This window comes from Myotis brandtii, unplaced genomic scaffold (assembly GCF_000412655.1).
Source record: "Myotis brandtii unplaced genomic scaffold, ASM41265v1 scaffold619, whole genome shotgun sequence".
Taxonomy (NCBI): domain Eukaryota; kingdom Metazoa; phylum Chordata; class Mammalia; order Chiroptera; family Vespertilionidae; genus Myotis; species Myotis brandtii.
The window spans coordinates 100620-114315 of record NW_005370361.1 but is presented as its reverse complement, the minus strand read 5'-3'; the positions used below and the strand labels follow the sequence as shown (position 1 = coordinate 114315).

Sequence of the window (13696 nt, the reverse complement as noted above, 5' to 3'; positions counted from 1 at the left end):
AATATTACAAAGAGTAGTACATATGTCTCCTTTTTTTTCCCCTTGACCTTCCCCCAGCCGGCGAGAGAGCTGCTCTGCTACATACGAAACCCCAACCCAGAAGCAGGTCGTCTAGGAATGGTTTCGCACCAGGTTCCCCAAGATTGGCGAGGGGCTCTCCACACCAGACCTGGCTGAATGTGAGGCAAGCTGCTGGGCAGATGCTGACCAGACTAAGCGGCATTGGCCTCAGCAGGGTCTGTTGTCTGGGAGATCTCCCTTTGGATGTGCTGCTTGTGAGGCTAGTTGGGTCCTGCTCTGATGTCGTCTGAAGCTGGCCACTGGGGTTGGTTCTGGGCCTCTTGGGAGGGACTCTGGTTCAGGCCAAGGTCAGCCACTGCCTGTGAGAGCTGGGCGGCCCTTTTCCCGTGCCTGCCCTTCCTGCCAGTCTCCAAGTGGCTTCTGTAAATCCTTGGCTCTGTGACTCCTCAGCTAGTCTCCAGGTGGTTATTCAGGGTGATTTCTCTTTCATTTAGTTGTAATTCCCGTTTGGTCCTGGGAGGAAGTGAGTGTAGTAGCTTCCATATACTCTGCCTCCACCTTGAAATCTGCATTTGCCGTTAACATTGGAGTTGTCAGGATGCCCCATGAAAGGACTGAAGGAAGAGGACCGTAGCAGCGTGGCACACACCTGGTCAGCCACAGCCTTGTAGGTGTTCTGCGGCTCCTGGGGGCCTGCAGGTCAGTCAGTGAGGCTAGAGGTGGGGAGGAGGGAGAGAGGAGAGCTGCTGTAGGGCTGCCCATGGCAGCTGCTGCCCATCATTCACTTAAAACATTCTCTCGCGTCTGTTTTGTTCTAAGTTCACACATTGGTTATTGAGAAGTCTTGCTTTGATTTCAAAATGTAGGCATAGATCTCATTAATTTATGGAATATAATGAACAACATAAGCTGATAAACAAAAACAGATCCAGAGACAGAGAAACATCGATCAGACCGTCAAACCTCAGAGGGAAGGTAGGGGAGGGTGGGGGTAAGGGGGAGAGATCAACCAAAGGACTTATATGCATCCATATAGGCCTAACCAATGGACGCAGACAACAGGGGGGTGAGGGCATGAGTTGGGGGGTAATGTGGGGACAAGGACACATATGTAATAACTTAATCAATAAATAAATTTTAAAAAAGTAGGCATATTGCTTATAGAACATGGTAACTCCCAGAGAGTCCCAGGAGCAGCCGGGTCCACGTCTGATCTCCAGGCTGCTGTGGTCAGGAGGCCGCACCTCGCAGCTCCAGCCCAAAGCCAGGCATGAGCTTTTTGATGTATGTGCAATGACCAGGGATTTTGCTGTGCTGTATGGGGGGTTAGGGGGACATCGGTCGGCTTCCCCTTGGTCTAAAACTGGAAGTCTGAAACGCAATTGGCGAGAGAGCTGCTCTGCTACATACGAAACCCCAACCCAGAAGGAGGTCGTCTAGGAATGGTTTCGCACCAGGTTCCCCAAGATTGGCGAGGGGCTCTCCACACCAGACCTGTGTAATTGAGTCTTGATGGCTATTGTGTTTGTGGGTGGGATCGACCCTCAGGCTGGCTGAATGTGAGGCAAGCTGCTGGGCAGTCCGCAGGCTGACGCTCTATCCACTGAGCCAAACCGGTTTCGGCCGCAATTGGTTTTTAGATATTAATGATGTATCCAGTGACATTGGATACATCCTTTTCAAATTAGAATAATAGATCTTTATACTATTTTAGATTTTTTTGTGTGTATATCTATGTGTGTGTATGTGTGTGTATGTTGATGTGTGTGTCCATGTGTGCTGATTTATATGTCCGTGTATGTTTGTGTATATGTCTGTATGTGCCCATGTATATGTCCATGTGTATATGTATGGATTTCATACATGCATGTGTATATGTGGGTGTATTTCATACATGCATAAGTGTTCAGAAGCATTTAGCAGAGAAACTTTCTGAAATCTAAGGCCACTTTGCAAGAAAATTTTTAAAAATATATATATTATTTTTTATTGATTTCAGAGAGGAAAGGAGAGGGAGAGAGAGAGAGAAACATCAATGATGAGAGAGAATCACCAATCAGCTGCCTCCTGCAAGCTTCCCACTGGAGATCACGCCTGCAACCCAGGCACGTGCCCTTGACCAGAATTGAACTCAAGTCCACAGGCCAATGCTGTATCCACTGAGCCAAACCGGCTAGGGCTGCAGGAAAGTTTTAATTAGAGATTCAATGTATTTAACATACATGATACTTCAGGTTCATATTTCACACACATGAGTGAAATTATACGGCTCTTGTACTTTTCTTTCTGACTTTCTTCACTTAGCGTGATACTCTGCAGATCCATCCATGTTGTGGTAATGGCAGTATTTCATGTTTTATGGCTGAGAAATATTCTGTTTGTATAGTTACCACATCTTTATCCAATTATCGGTTCAAGGACACTTAGATTGTTTCTATGTTCCACTTCATAGGTTTGATGTATGATATTTACATTGTCATTCATTTAAAGCATTCTTTCACTTCTGTTTTGTTCTAAATTCACACATTGATTATTGAGAAGTCTTGCTTTGATTCCAAAATGTAGGCATATTGCTTACAGAACTGGGTGACTCCCAGAGGGTCCCAGGAGTTGCTGGGGGAGCTTGTCTGGTCTCCAGACTGGCTGGGGTCACTAGCTGAGTCCATGCGGGAAGTACCCATGCCTTCTGGGGTCCCTGCAGGTCCCCTCCCTGGAGCGTGGGGTCTGGGTCCTTCCTGGGCTAGTGGGTGGCTAGAGTAGCGTACAAGCTGGGCTCTTCTCGGGGATCCTCTGATGGGGAGGTTGGGGGGGGACTTGTCTGCCGTCTAAGGGCCAAGAGGTTCAGCTGGGCGTAGGTCACATCCTGGGGGGCATCAGGTGCAGCCTGGAGCAGGGGGGAGAGAGAGGGATGACACTTGGTTGTGGTTGGGGAAACCTGGAGGTCTACAGAGGATGGGACTCACCTGACTGTCCATCTGTCTGTCCTCTTCCACTTGTCTGCCCTTTGTGTCCAGCAATTCCTCTGACAGGGAGGAAGGAGAGATGGCCATTCCCTGTCTGGGTCTTGGTCTTGAGTGTTTCACCTGGGCGTACGTCACTCCCTGGGGGTCTTCATCCTGCCTGTTCTGCTGGAGACAGTGCCTCCTGTCAAGTATCCACATGTTGCCAGAGAGATGGTTTACACTTTAAATAGATCAGGTCCCTCTCCTGGTGGAATCTGCTGGGCCTTCCTGAGCTTTGGGGCCTCTGGATGCTTCTATGGTTCTGACTCTTATCCTATGTGCTCTCTCTTGCTCTCCTGGCTCCAGCCTCATGGTCCATCCTCCTGAAGAAGCATGTCCTGCCTCAGGAACATTGGACCCGCTCTTTCCCCGTCCCCCCGCCATGCATTCTATACCCTCCTCTTGCTTTATGTTCCTTCACAGCTCTTTACTCTCTGGGACACTGTCTGCTTGTTTGCATATTGTCTCCCTCGCCCACAGGTGAGCTCGAGGCGTGTGGAGACAGTGTGGCTCAGGGCTGCACCGTGGGCCCTAAATGGAGCCAGGAAACAGCCCTGTCACATCTGCTGGGTGAATGAATGAAGGGGATCCTGGGGACTGTGGGTGAGTCACTCATTCCTGCCTCCTCCTGAGACCTGGGGCTGCACAAGGTCAGACAGAGGACGAGGGGCCGGCACAGGGGACCACGTAGGAGGGGCCATGAGGTCACAAGGAAACCAGGAGGAGTGAGTCACAGCAGGACAACCTGGGGGCCCAGAGGGGAGGTCAGCGTGGACGCTGCTGAGAAGCAGGTGAGGTGGGACAGGGAAGGGTCCATTGGATTAAACTGTGCAACAGAAGGTTCTTGGCCTAGACAGGAGCAGGGGTCTCACCCGAGGGTCCAGCTCCACGCTCTTCCCAGGCTGTGGGTCCTTCACAGAAGCATCTATTGGGGCAGAACAGGGGATGTCTCCTGGCAGGTCCCCGAGATCTCAGGGCTGCAAACCCCGCCTGCTCCCAGATGGGCCACTAACCCAGGGTGAGGTGAGGCTCCAGGTCACACAGTGTGGGTCGGCTGCGGGTCCGTCATATCAGCATCTGCTGGGGCAGAACAGGGGTGTGTCTCCTGGCAGGTCCCCGAGATCTCAGGGCTGCAGACCCCGCCTGCTCCCAGATGGCCACTAACCAAGGGTGAGGTGAAGCGCCAGGTCACACAGTGTGGGTCTCAGTCCTTCTCACCCTGACCCCCAATCTTCCTGCCTAACCCTCCCTATCGCCTCCTGAAATCCCTGTGCCCCCTCCCCCAGGGCAGCTGTCTCTTCCTCTCACAGAGGGGCTCCTCCTGGGCATCAGCAGCTGGGCTGCAGCTGGGGGAGAAGACAGAAGATTTAGGGGCAGGGGGGGCCAAGGTCAGGGAAAGCCTGGGGCCTTGGCTGAGCCAAACCAGCTGGGGCTCCACATTTCCTGATTTGAGGTTCTGGAGAAATCCACTCAGCTGATCTTCTCCAGCTGTTTGGTTTTCCTGTGGCAGGGGCTCTGAGCTCCCCTCCTGTGACCCAGGTCACCCCTACTCACCTGATGGACTGCCTTTGCTCTGACGCCGGAAGCGGAGGAAGAGGAAGAGAAGGAGGGAGAGCAGCAGGACGAGGGCCACCGAGACACCGATCCAGATGATCATGTTCCATTCGAGATCTTGAACACAAGTGTTGTCATGAATGACATAATAAATGAGCACCTACTGTGTGTGAGGCACATGCTGGGTTCTGTCATTCATCTCTTCTAACTTCACAGCAGCCATGCGACAGGGATTGCTGACCCCACTACCCATTTCACTGAGGCTCAGAGAGGTTAATCAGAAGCCCCAGGTCACCAGCCTGGGCGGGGCAGGGCTGGGATTTGAACCTGGGACATGGGGATACCTTTGTATTGTTGTTACTGTTATTATTGTTTTAATCCTCACCCAAGGATATTTTTTCCATTGATCTTTAAAGAGAGAGTGGAAGTGAGAGAGAGGGAGTGAGGGGGGAGAGAGAGAGAGAGAGAGAGAGAGAGAGAGAGAGAGAGAGAGAGAGAGAGAAAGATTGATGTGAAAGAAGCAAATTGACTGGTTGCCTCCCATATGTGCCCCTACCAGGGTGGGGGATCAAATCTGCAAATAAGGTATGTGCCTTTGACTGGGGTCTGAACCTGCAACCCTTTAGTCCGCGGGCTGCTGCGCTAACCAAGGGAGCAAAACTAGTCAGGTCATTATTACTATTATTGTTATTATTATTATTATTACTAAAGGCCGGATGCAAAAAATTCATGCAAGAGGTTTGGCCCTCGAAGCTCCGGCCGGCCCTTGCAGCCCAGCTTCGTCCGGAAGGTCATCCAGAAGGATGTCCAGATGGTCGTTCTACTGTTTGGCCTAATTAGCTCTTTATTATATAGGATTATTATTATTATTCATGCTGTCCCTGTACCTACAGGTAGATCCATCCTTCTCCATCCCAGCCCAGATCCCGGTCTCACTCTGCAGCCTGACCCCCCTTCCCTCCACAGTGGGGCCTGTGCACGTGGGGCGCCTCCGGGAAGGGCAGGAGGGAGGGCTGGGTCCTTCCTGAGCTCTAACCAGGGCCGGGCTGCGTGCTGAGGGCCTTCCCTGTGAGGGAGGTGGGGACCTGACCCACAGCCATGGACCAGGACTCGGAGGAACAGACGTGTCCACGGTCCCACAGGCGGGAAGGAGCAGAGCTGGGATTTGAACCAGGGCTGAGGCTGCTTCTCCTGACTCCACAGCTGCTCCTGGGAAGGCTGTGGAGGAGACTCAGCCACCACCTGTGTCCCCAACACACACACACACACACACACACACACACACACACACGTGCATGCGCATACAAATGCACACTCACAACGCACACACAGGCACACACACAGGCACACAGACAGACACACACATGTACACACATGCTTGCACACACGTACATGCACATGGAGGCACACATGCACACAGACATACACACACACGTGCACTTGCACACACAGTGTCCTAAGTCTTTGGGGAACTTGGTCCCAGTGAGGAGGAGGAACTTTCCTCAGGCCATTACCCAGGAAGTGGCTGAGCCAAGACCAGCACTGAGCTCCTCCCACCACCACCTCCCCCTACACACCCTCACTGAGTCCTCTGCTGGCCTGACTTCCCATTGGGGGACCAATCCTCAGAGGCTCCTCAATCAGGATGGGAGGTGAGGGGTGGGGGCTGCTCCTCCTCTGTGGTCCCCCAGCATCTCCATTCCCCAGCCCCCCTGGGAGATAGGCTGAGCTCCAGCAGGGGTCCTGCTCTCTCTGGGGATCCGGCCTCTGCTGGTCACACTCCTGTCTTGGTCTCTGGCTGAGGCCACAGGACTGGGGACTGGAGGGTCGGGATGGGTTCCTCTGGCCTTTCTCGTTCTGGTCAGTTTCATCCTCACCAGCATCCCTCTGCCCACAGGAGCATGCTTGGGCCTCAGGGAGGAGGATGGGAATGAGGCAGGGAAGGGAGTGACTCTGGCTCTTTCCATCCCTCTGGGAGGTGAGAGTTCACTCTGAGTGGCACTCCTCCTGGTACTACCTCACTCACATTGCAGCCCAAGGTCCCCTGGGGACAAAGCCCTGAACTGACCTGAGGATACGGGGGCAGGGCTGGACCTCCTCACCTGAGACCACCAGCTCCAGGGGGTCACTGGGCTGTGACAGCAGGTAGGGGGAGGTGCTGTTTGAGCCATAGCACCTGTAGGTCCCCTGGTGGCCTGAGGTCACAGGACTGAGGGTGAAGGTGGCCTGAGAGGGTGCAGACATGTCCTGAAGACGAAGGTGCAGGGGAGGGTCCACTGAGCCCTCCCTGTGCAGGTGGAAGGTGTCAAACCAGATCTCAGACCCACACTGCAGGGTCACGGTCGCTCCCCTGGGCACTGAGGGTCCCGGCTGGGCTGAGAGGGAGGGTTTTGTGTACATTCCTGGGGAGAGGAAGGTTGTGATGTGTAGAGAGCCACCCCTCCCCTCTCTGCGCTTGACCCTGAGCTGAGGGACCTTGTCCTTCTTCAGAGACTCTGTCTGTGACCCCCTCTCAGCTCCTCTCAGTCCCCCTGGGGTGGTATCTTTTATCTCCATGGCCTCACCCCCTTTCTCCTCCCTCCCCCTAGGCCTCTGCCCAGCTCAGCCTCTGCTCCAGGCCCCTCTTCTGGACCCCATCACCCCCAGGTGACCCTGGGCCCAGAGCCCTGAGCAGACCCTCAGCACAGGGGCAGGGCTGGCTCCTCACCTGCCACCAGGATGTCCAGGGGGGCGCTGGGGGCTGACCACACAGAGGAGAGGTTGTGTCCACTGTAGCATCGGTACCAGCCCCCGTGGGTGCGGTTCACGGGGCCCAGGGGGAAGTCGGGGCTGTGCTGCCCATGGAGGCGCTGGGGGTGTGTGAGGCCCTCGTCCTTGGTCAGAGCGAATGTGTCAAAGCCGGCCTCCGCGTGGCACTGGAGGGTCAGGCTGTGTCCAGGCAGCACCAGCGAGCCTGGCTGGGCCGAGAGGGCGGGCTCCCTGTACACACCTGGGAGGAGGGGACAGTGATAGCAAGGGACACCCCACATTGCCCACTGGGCTGTAGTGAGAGGTCTCACATGTCCCTCCCTGAGCCTCCCGCCTGTGGGTCTGTCTAAAAGAGGCCAGTGTCACTGACGCCCAGTCGAGACCTGGGCTCACAGCTCAGATCAGATATTTGGGCCCAGGAAACAGATGGGGATGCACCCTGGCAGGTCCCTCACCTGTGACCTCGATGTGCAGAGGGGCACTGGGCTGTGACCACACATTGGGGTAGTCGCTTGAAGAACCATAGCATCTGTAGGTCCCCCCATGGGAGGTGCTCACGGGGCCCAGAGTGAAGATGGCCTGCCTCCTCCCAGCATGCATCCTGGGTTCTGCTTCCATGTGTCGGGGCGGGTCAGCCCCTCCCTCCTTCAGCAGATGGAAAGGGCCCGATGTGGACCGTGAGCTACAGGAGAGGGACACGTTCCCTCCTGAGGCCACCACAGGGCTTGGCTGGGCTGAGAGGGAGGGTGCGTCGCCCACTCCTGAGGGAGGAGAAAGGGTCTGTGTTAAAGGGACCTTTGCCCTCACGCCCCAGGTGTGTTCTGTGAGGGGTGAGGTCCCCTGAGGCCACACTTTATTCCCTCTGCCTGTGACCTGGAGCCCACCATGGGGAGGGACCCGGTGTCTCCCTTACCTGTCACCACCAGGAGCAGGGGGTCACTCAGCTCTGAGAGTATGTCCTCAGTGGTGTAATATGCACACTGGTACAGCCCTGCGTGGGTTGTGGTCGTGACTCCAATGAGGACACCTGCCTTGATGCTGGAGTTTTGTGGGATCCTTGTTTCGAAGGGCTCAGAGCGCCTGTCTTTATACAGAACATAGGCACTACCCTGCAGAGACCCCTGACACCAGATGGTCACAGAGCTCCCATTGGTGATGTATATGCTTCTGTTAGAAGCATTTTCTTTCTTGACACATAACCCATTCTGCTCCACAGATAAATATATAGCTGCCGGTGGGGGAAAACTTCAATGGACTTCAAGTATGGAATGACATGTTTAAGTATTATTGTTTTAGAAAAAAAACATAAACTAAATGGAAATGGAAATGGTATTCCTATTTCTCCATCCATGTACAACCTAAAATTCATGGAGATGAATAATACTAGCTTTAAAAGTCTACTGTTAAAATAAATAGGTAGATATCAACTATTTAAAAATATTTTGAAGAAAATAACATGGTATTATATAAAATTTATAAAAATAAGCAGAACTTAACACCTTTTTTTTTTTAATATATTTTATTGATTTTTTACAGAGAGGAAGGGAGAGAGATAGAGAGCCAGAAACATCGATGAGAGAGAAACATCGATCAGCTGCCTCCTGCACATCTCCCACTGTAGATGTGCCCGCAAGCCAGGCACTTGCCCGTGACCGGAATCGAACCTGGGACCCTTCAGTCCGCAGGCCGACGCTCTATCCACTGAGCCAAACCGGTTTAGGCAACAGTGCTGTCATTTAATGAGCACCTACTGTGTGCGAGGTATGTGCTGGGGTTGCCACTCATCTCCTCTCACCTCACAGCAGTCATTCACCAGGATTGCTGACCTCACCACCCACTCACTGAGGCTCAGAGAGGTTAACCACGTGCCCCAGGTCACCCAGCCTGGACGGGGCGGGGCTGGGACTGGAACCCAGGACTGTGAGTTCCCTGTCCTGTCCTCACGCTGCTCCCCAGGGGGACACCAGCTTCCAGCTCTGGGCTCCTCATCTCCAGCGGCCAGTCCACGTCTCATCTGGAGCTGAGGGTCCTTCCTCATTACCCGCCCCCAGCACAGCAGGGACAGGAGGGGCAGGGTGATGAGAGAGAAACATCGATCAGCTGCCTCCTGCACATCTCCCACTGTAGATGTGCCCGCAAGCCAGGCACTTGCCCGTGACCGGAATCGAACCTGGGACCCTTCAGTCCGCAGGCCGACGCTCTATCCACTGAGCCAAACCGGTTTAGGCAACAGTGCTGTCATTTAATGAGCACCTACTGTGTGCGAGGTATGTGCTGGGGTTGCCACTCATCTCCTCTCACCTCACAGCAGTCATTCACCAGGATTGCTGACCTCACCACCCACTCACTGAGGCTCAGAGAGGTTAACCACGTGCCCCAGGTCACCCAGCCTGGACGGGGCGGGGCTGGGACTGGAACCCAGGACTGTGAGTTCCCTGTCCTGTCCTCACGCTGCTCCCCAGGGGGACACCAGCTTCCAGCTCTGGGCTCCTCATCTCCAGCGGCCAGTCCACGTCTCATCTGGAGCTGAGGGTCCTTCCTCATTACCCGCCCCCAGCACAGCAGGGACAGGAGGGGCAGGGTGAGGGGTGGACTCCCTGTCTCTCCAGGATCCTTCTCCACCCTGCAGGCCCTGACGCCCCCTTGGGAAGGTCGGGCTGGGCTGGGGGCTCTGCCTTCCTGAGCTCTGTGAGGCCCTATGTCACCTCATCTCCCAGCAGCCTGTGAGCAGGATGGGACCAGGGATGAGCAGATAGGAACCCGGCACTCAGAGGAGAGAAGGGACCGCCCAGCCCCACAGCAGGAGCAGCAGAGCCAGGAGCTGAACCAGGGCTGATCCACCCTGTTCCCTCCTCTGAGCTGCGCATGAGCTGAGGGGGAGGACTGGGTGCCCGGACCCTTGTCCTGCCTGTTCCTCCCTGTACAGTGTGACTGTCGCTGAGACAGAGGGGACAGGCCCCATAACATCACGTCCTGGAGGCTTCCCTGTGAGGCCCCTCTCCCAGGAGGTCAGGGCCAGAACTGACAGGAAATGTAAGATCTGGACAAGGATTCTCTCCTTTTACACTGGAGACACTGAGGCCCAGGTAGGAGAAGTGTGAGTCAACGTGAGAGACTTCAGAGGTTCCTGAACCATCACATGACTCAGCCCTTGTCCCCATGGAGGCACCCACCACCTCCCCACAGAGACCCCCACTTCCCCGCTGTGGACCTGACTCCCTGGGTGGGGGAGACCAATCCTCAGAGCCCTTGGGCCCCACTCTTTCCTGAAATCTGTCCCCAGCTCCTAGCAGCCTTAGGACACAGCCTGCCCTTAGCGCATGGGGGGAGTTAGATTCTCAGACTCAGAACTGCCTGGGGTGCTGTCTCCCTCTGAGCAGAGAGCACCCTCTGGGTGGGGTCTTGGGGCACCTGGGTCTGGGAAGGACTGCAAGAGGGGGACGGCCTGGGGCTGACCCTGGAGCCACCATCCACAGAGTCCTCACTAAGTCTCTCCCACTGCCAACCTGGCACCTTCTGGACCAGGTGAAGTGGAGGGTTGGGGAGGGGACAGGGGGTGTCCGAGGTGCAGATCTCTCTGGGTGACCATCCCTACAGCCCCTCCCTCCCTTTCAGCCCATGATTGCTCTGGGGAGGGGACCCTGAGCTGACAGCTCAGCAGACAGGGTCAGGGGCCCTCACCTGAGACCAGGAGCACCAGGTCATCACTGGGATGTGAGCACACCTGGGAGCTGTTCCTGTAACAGCCATAGCATCGGAACGTCCCCCTGTGGCTGGGGGTCACAGGACCCGCAGGGAACAGGGCCTGGGACCAACCACTGGGCTGTGGCTGTGAGTCCAGGGCCCAGGAGAGCCTGTGATCTCCTTCCTCAGTCAGAAGGAACCTGTCAAATCCCTGCCCTGAGCCACACTGGAGGGTCACGTTCTGTCCTGAGGTCACGACAGGGCCGGGAAGGGCTGAGAGGCTGGGTTTGCTGTAGGATCCTAGGAGAGGAGGAGGCAGTGTATTAAATGGGGCTCACACCTCCCTCACGTCCCCCAGGGCTGGGCTGTGAGAGGGAGACATCTTGAGAGCAGACCCCCTTCCTGAGGGCAGAGCCTGAGGCTGGGGACCCCTGAGTGTCTTCTCACCAGTCACCATCACCAGCTCCAGGGGGTCACTGCGCTCTGACATGTTAGTGGGGCTGATATATAGACAGCGATATATCCCAGCATCACGCTCTGCCATGTGTGTGATGGAGAACTTGGCCTTATCCCTGGGCTCCTGTGGCTCCTGTCTTTTGGATGATGGTGGGCTTCCCTCTTTCTCCAGCTGGTACTCCTCAGCCCCTAGAGTCCCCTGACACCAGATGGTCACGGAGCTCCCCCGGGGGATCACAGGGCCTGGCTCAGCCCAGAGGGTGGGCTTGGGGAGGGGCCCTGGAAGGAATCAGAGGCTGGGTCACAGGACATTCCCACCCCTGGTCCCAGCTCTCAGTCCCAGATGCTCCCCCTCCCGTGTCTCAGACAGATCTGTACTCCTCTCTCTGCTGCCTGGAGGGTGGCCCTTCTCCCCAGGGAGGAGTGGGACCTGGGACACCTGGGTGACTCACCTGCCTGCACTGGCGTCCTGAGGCCCACACTCAGCCCTGGAAGAGAGTCCTTGTGAGAGATTTGCCCTGAACCCTGAGCAGCACCCTCCTCCCCATGAGCCTCCTGAGTCCTGGGTCCTGGCAGACCAGGGATCCCCTCCCCCTCCCATCTCACCGAGGAAGAGCAGGGCCCTGAGGGTGGGGGTCATGGTGTCTTCTCCCTGTGGCCTCAGCTGAGCAGATGGAGGAGGCCACGGTGCTAGAAGGATAGAGGGACAGATGCAAGGGTGATGGTCACTTGGAGGCTGATCCTCCTTGTCACGGGGCTCTGACGTTAGCAGCCTGGCTCTCATTTCCATGGTGAAGCAGGAAATAGACCCGCAGCCTCCTGAGATGCCCCTTGCAGGTGAGGTGACCCAGGGCACGTCCTTCCCTGTCAGAGCCTCCCCCACGGGATCTCCTTCCTCCTCATCCCATCCATCAGCACCTCCCTGGGGTCCTCACCATGGACAGTGCCGGACCTGGGACACCTGGGGACAGACTCACCTGCCTGCACTGGCGTCCTGAGGCCCACACTCAGCCCTGGAAGAGAGTCCTTGTGAGAGATTTGCCCTGAACCCTGAGCAGCACCCTCCTCCCCATGAGCCTCCTGAGTCCTGGGTCCTGGCAGACCAGGGATCCCCTCCCCCTCCCATCTCACCGAGGAAGAGCAGGGCCCTGAGGGTGGGGGTCATGGTGTCTTCTCCCTGTGGCCTCAGCTGAGCAGATGGAGGAGGCCACGGTGCTAGAAGGATAGAGGGACAGATGCAAGGGTGATGGTCACTTGGAGGCTGATCCTCCTTGTCACGGGGCTCTGACGTTAGCAGCCTGGCTCTCATTTCCATGGTGAAGCAGGAAATAGACCCGCAGCCTGCTGAGATGCCCCTTGCAGGTGAGGTGACCCAGGGCACGTCCTTCCCTGTCAGAGCCTCCCCCACGGGGAGCCCCACCCCCACCCCACCCCATCAGCACCTCCCTGTGGTCCTCACCATGGACAGTGTCACCCGGGCCCTGGAGAGGCTTCAGGATGTCGTGGGTCCCTGTGGCCTGCAGAGCTCAGATCAGCAGGGACACGCTCACCCTCCAACTGTGCAGCTCAGGGCTGTGTCCCTGTGACAATGAGCACAGAGGGGGTGGGGGTGAAGGGAAATAAGGGAAGGAAACAGGAGCCTTCTGAGGCCCCAGAATCTGGGTTTTCTTTATATCACATGTTTCTTCATGAACTTCCCTTTTTCTCAGCCACAGCCTCCAGCCCCTCCTTCCTGGGAACAGCCTCAGGGTCATTTTCCCCCTCAGGGCCCCTCTTTCCTGGGCAGAGCTGTCCCCCTGAGACCATGGCTTCTCCTAGACAGTAAGGAGCCATGATTTGGTGTAGAACTTTGATTTGTTGGGAAAACCCCCTTTATTTAAATATTTGTGTCCCACCTGCTACTGTGTGAACTGAGCAGTATTGTCTTAATCAGGTGTTTTCTTCCTTTTTTTTTTTTTTCCAAGAGAACATCCACTGTAATTTATTTACTCTCCAATGTGTTTAACTCCTGGAGGGTTATAGGATTACCTGGATTCAGGGCCCAGTGGTCTTAGCAGGATGATTGCTCTTGAGTTTGGCACTTATTGTCCTCTGTCCTCATGAGCACGGGTTCCCTCTCCCCGGGTGACTGTGGATTTGTGCCTTTTGCCACCAGGAGTCACTGTGCTGCTCTTTGCTTTGTACACAGAGCACATCTCTTGCCCAGAGTTCAGTTTCATCTCCTCACACAC

General features: G+C 55.7%; 3 protein-coding genes across 3 annotated transcripts in view; all 3 read right to left on the bottom strand.

Moving 5' to 3' along the window:
• Positions 1 to 2150: 2150 nt before the first annotated feature.
• The window catches only part of LOC102257159 (leukocyte immunoglobulin-like receptor subfamily B member 3), a 26087-nt gene continuing 14541 nt past the window's right edge, over positions 2151 to 13696 (bottom strand). Inside the window, exons 6-12 of the mRNA XM_014528112.1 lie at positions 7781 to 8086; positions 7285 to 7566; positions 6680 to 6979; positions 4578 to 4694; positions 3896 to 3948; positions 2985 to 3146; positions 2151 to 2905 (exon numbers count right to left, since the gene is read on the bottom strand). Of these exons, the coding sequence (XP_014383598.1) occupies positions 2762 to 2905; positions 2985 to 3146; positions 3896 to 3948; positions 4578 to 4694; positions 6680 to 6979; positions 7285 to 7566; positions 7781 to 8086 (1364 nt within the window). The 3' untranslated portion in view covers positions 2151 to 2761. The remainder of the gene's footprint in view (positions 2906 to 2984; positions 3147 to 3895; positions 3949 to 4577; positions 4695 to 6679; positions 6980 to 7284; positions 7567 to 7780; positions 8087 to 13696) is intronic.
• The window catches only part of LOC102252948 (leukocyte immunoglobulin-like receptor subfamily A member 6), a 105516-nt gene continuing 94944 nt past the window's right edge, over positions 3125 to 13696 (bottom strand). Inside the window, exon 14 of the mRNA XM_014528113.1 lies at positions 3125 to 3149. The gene's annotated coding sequence lies outside the window, so the exon portion shown is untranslated. The remainder of the gene's footprint in view (positions 3150 to 13696) is intronic.
• Positions 10993 to 12159, bottom strand: LOC106723658 (leukocyte immunoglobulin-like receptor subfamily A member 5). The gene is made up of 4 exons (XM_014528120.1): positions 12072 to 12159; positions 11918 to 11953; positions 11457 to 11744; positions 10993 to 11309 (listed from the first exon to the last, which is right to left on the bottom strand). The coding sequence occupies exons 1-4, from the start codon at positions 12103 to 12105 to the stop codon at positions 10993 to 10995; spliced, it is 675 nt and encodes a 224-aa protein (XP_014383606.1). The 5' UTR covers positions 12106 to 12159.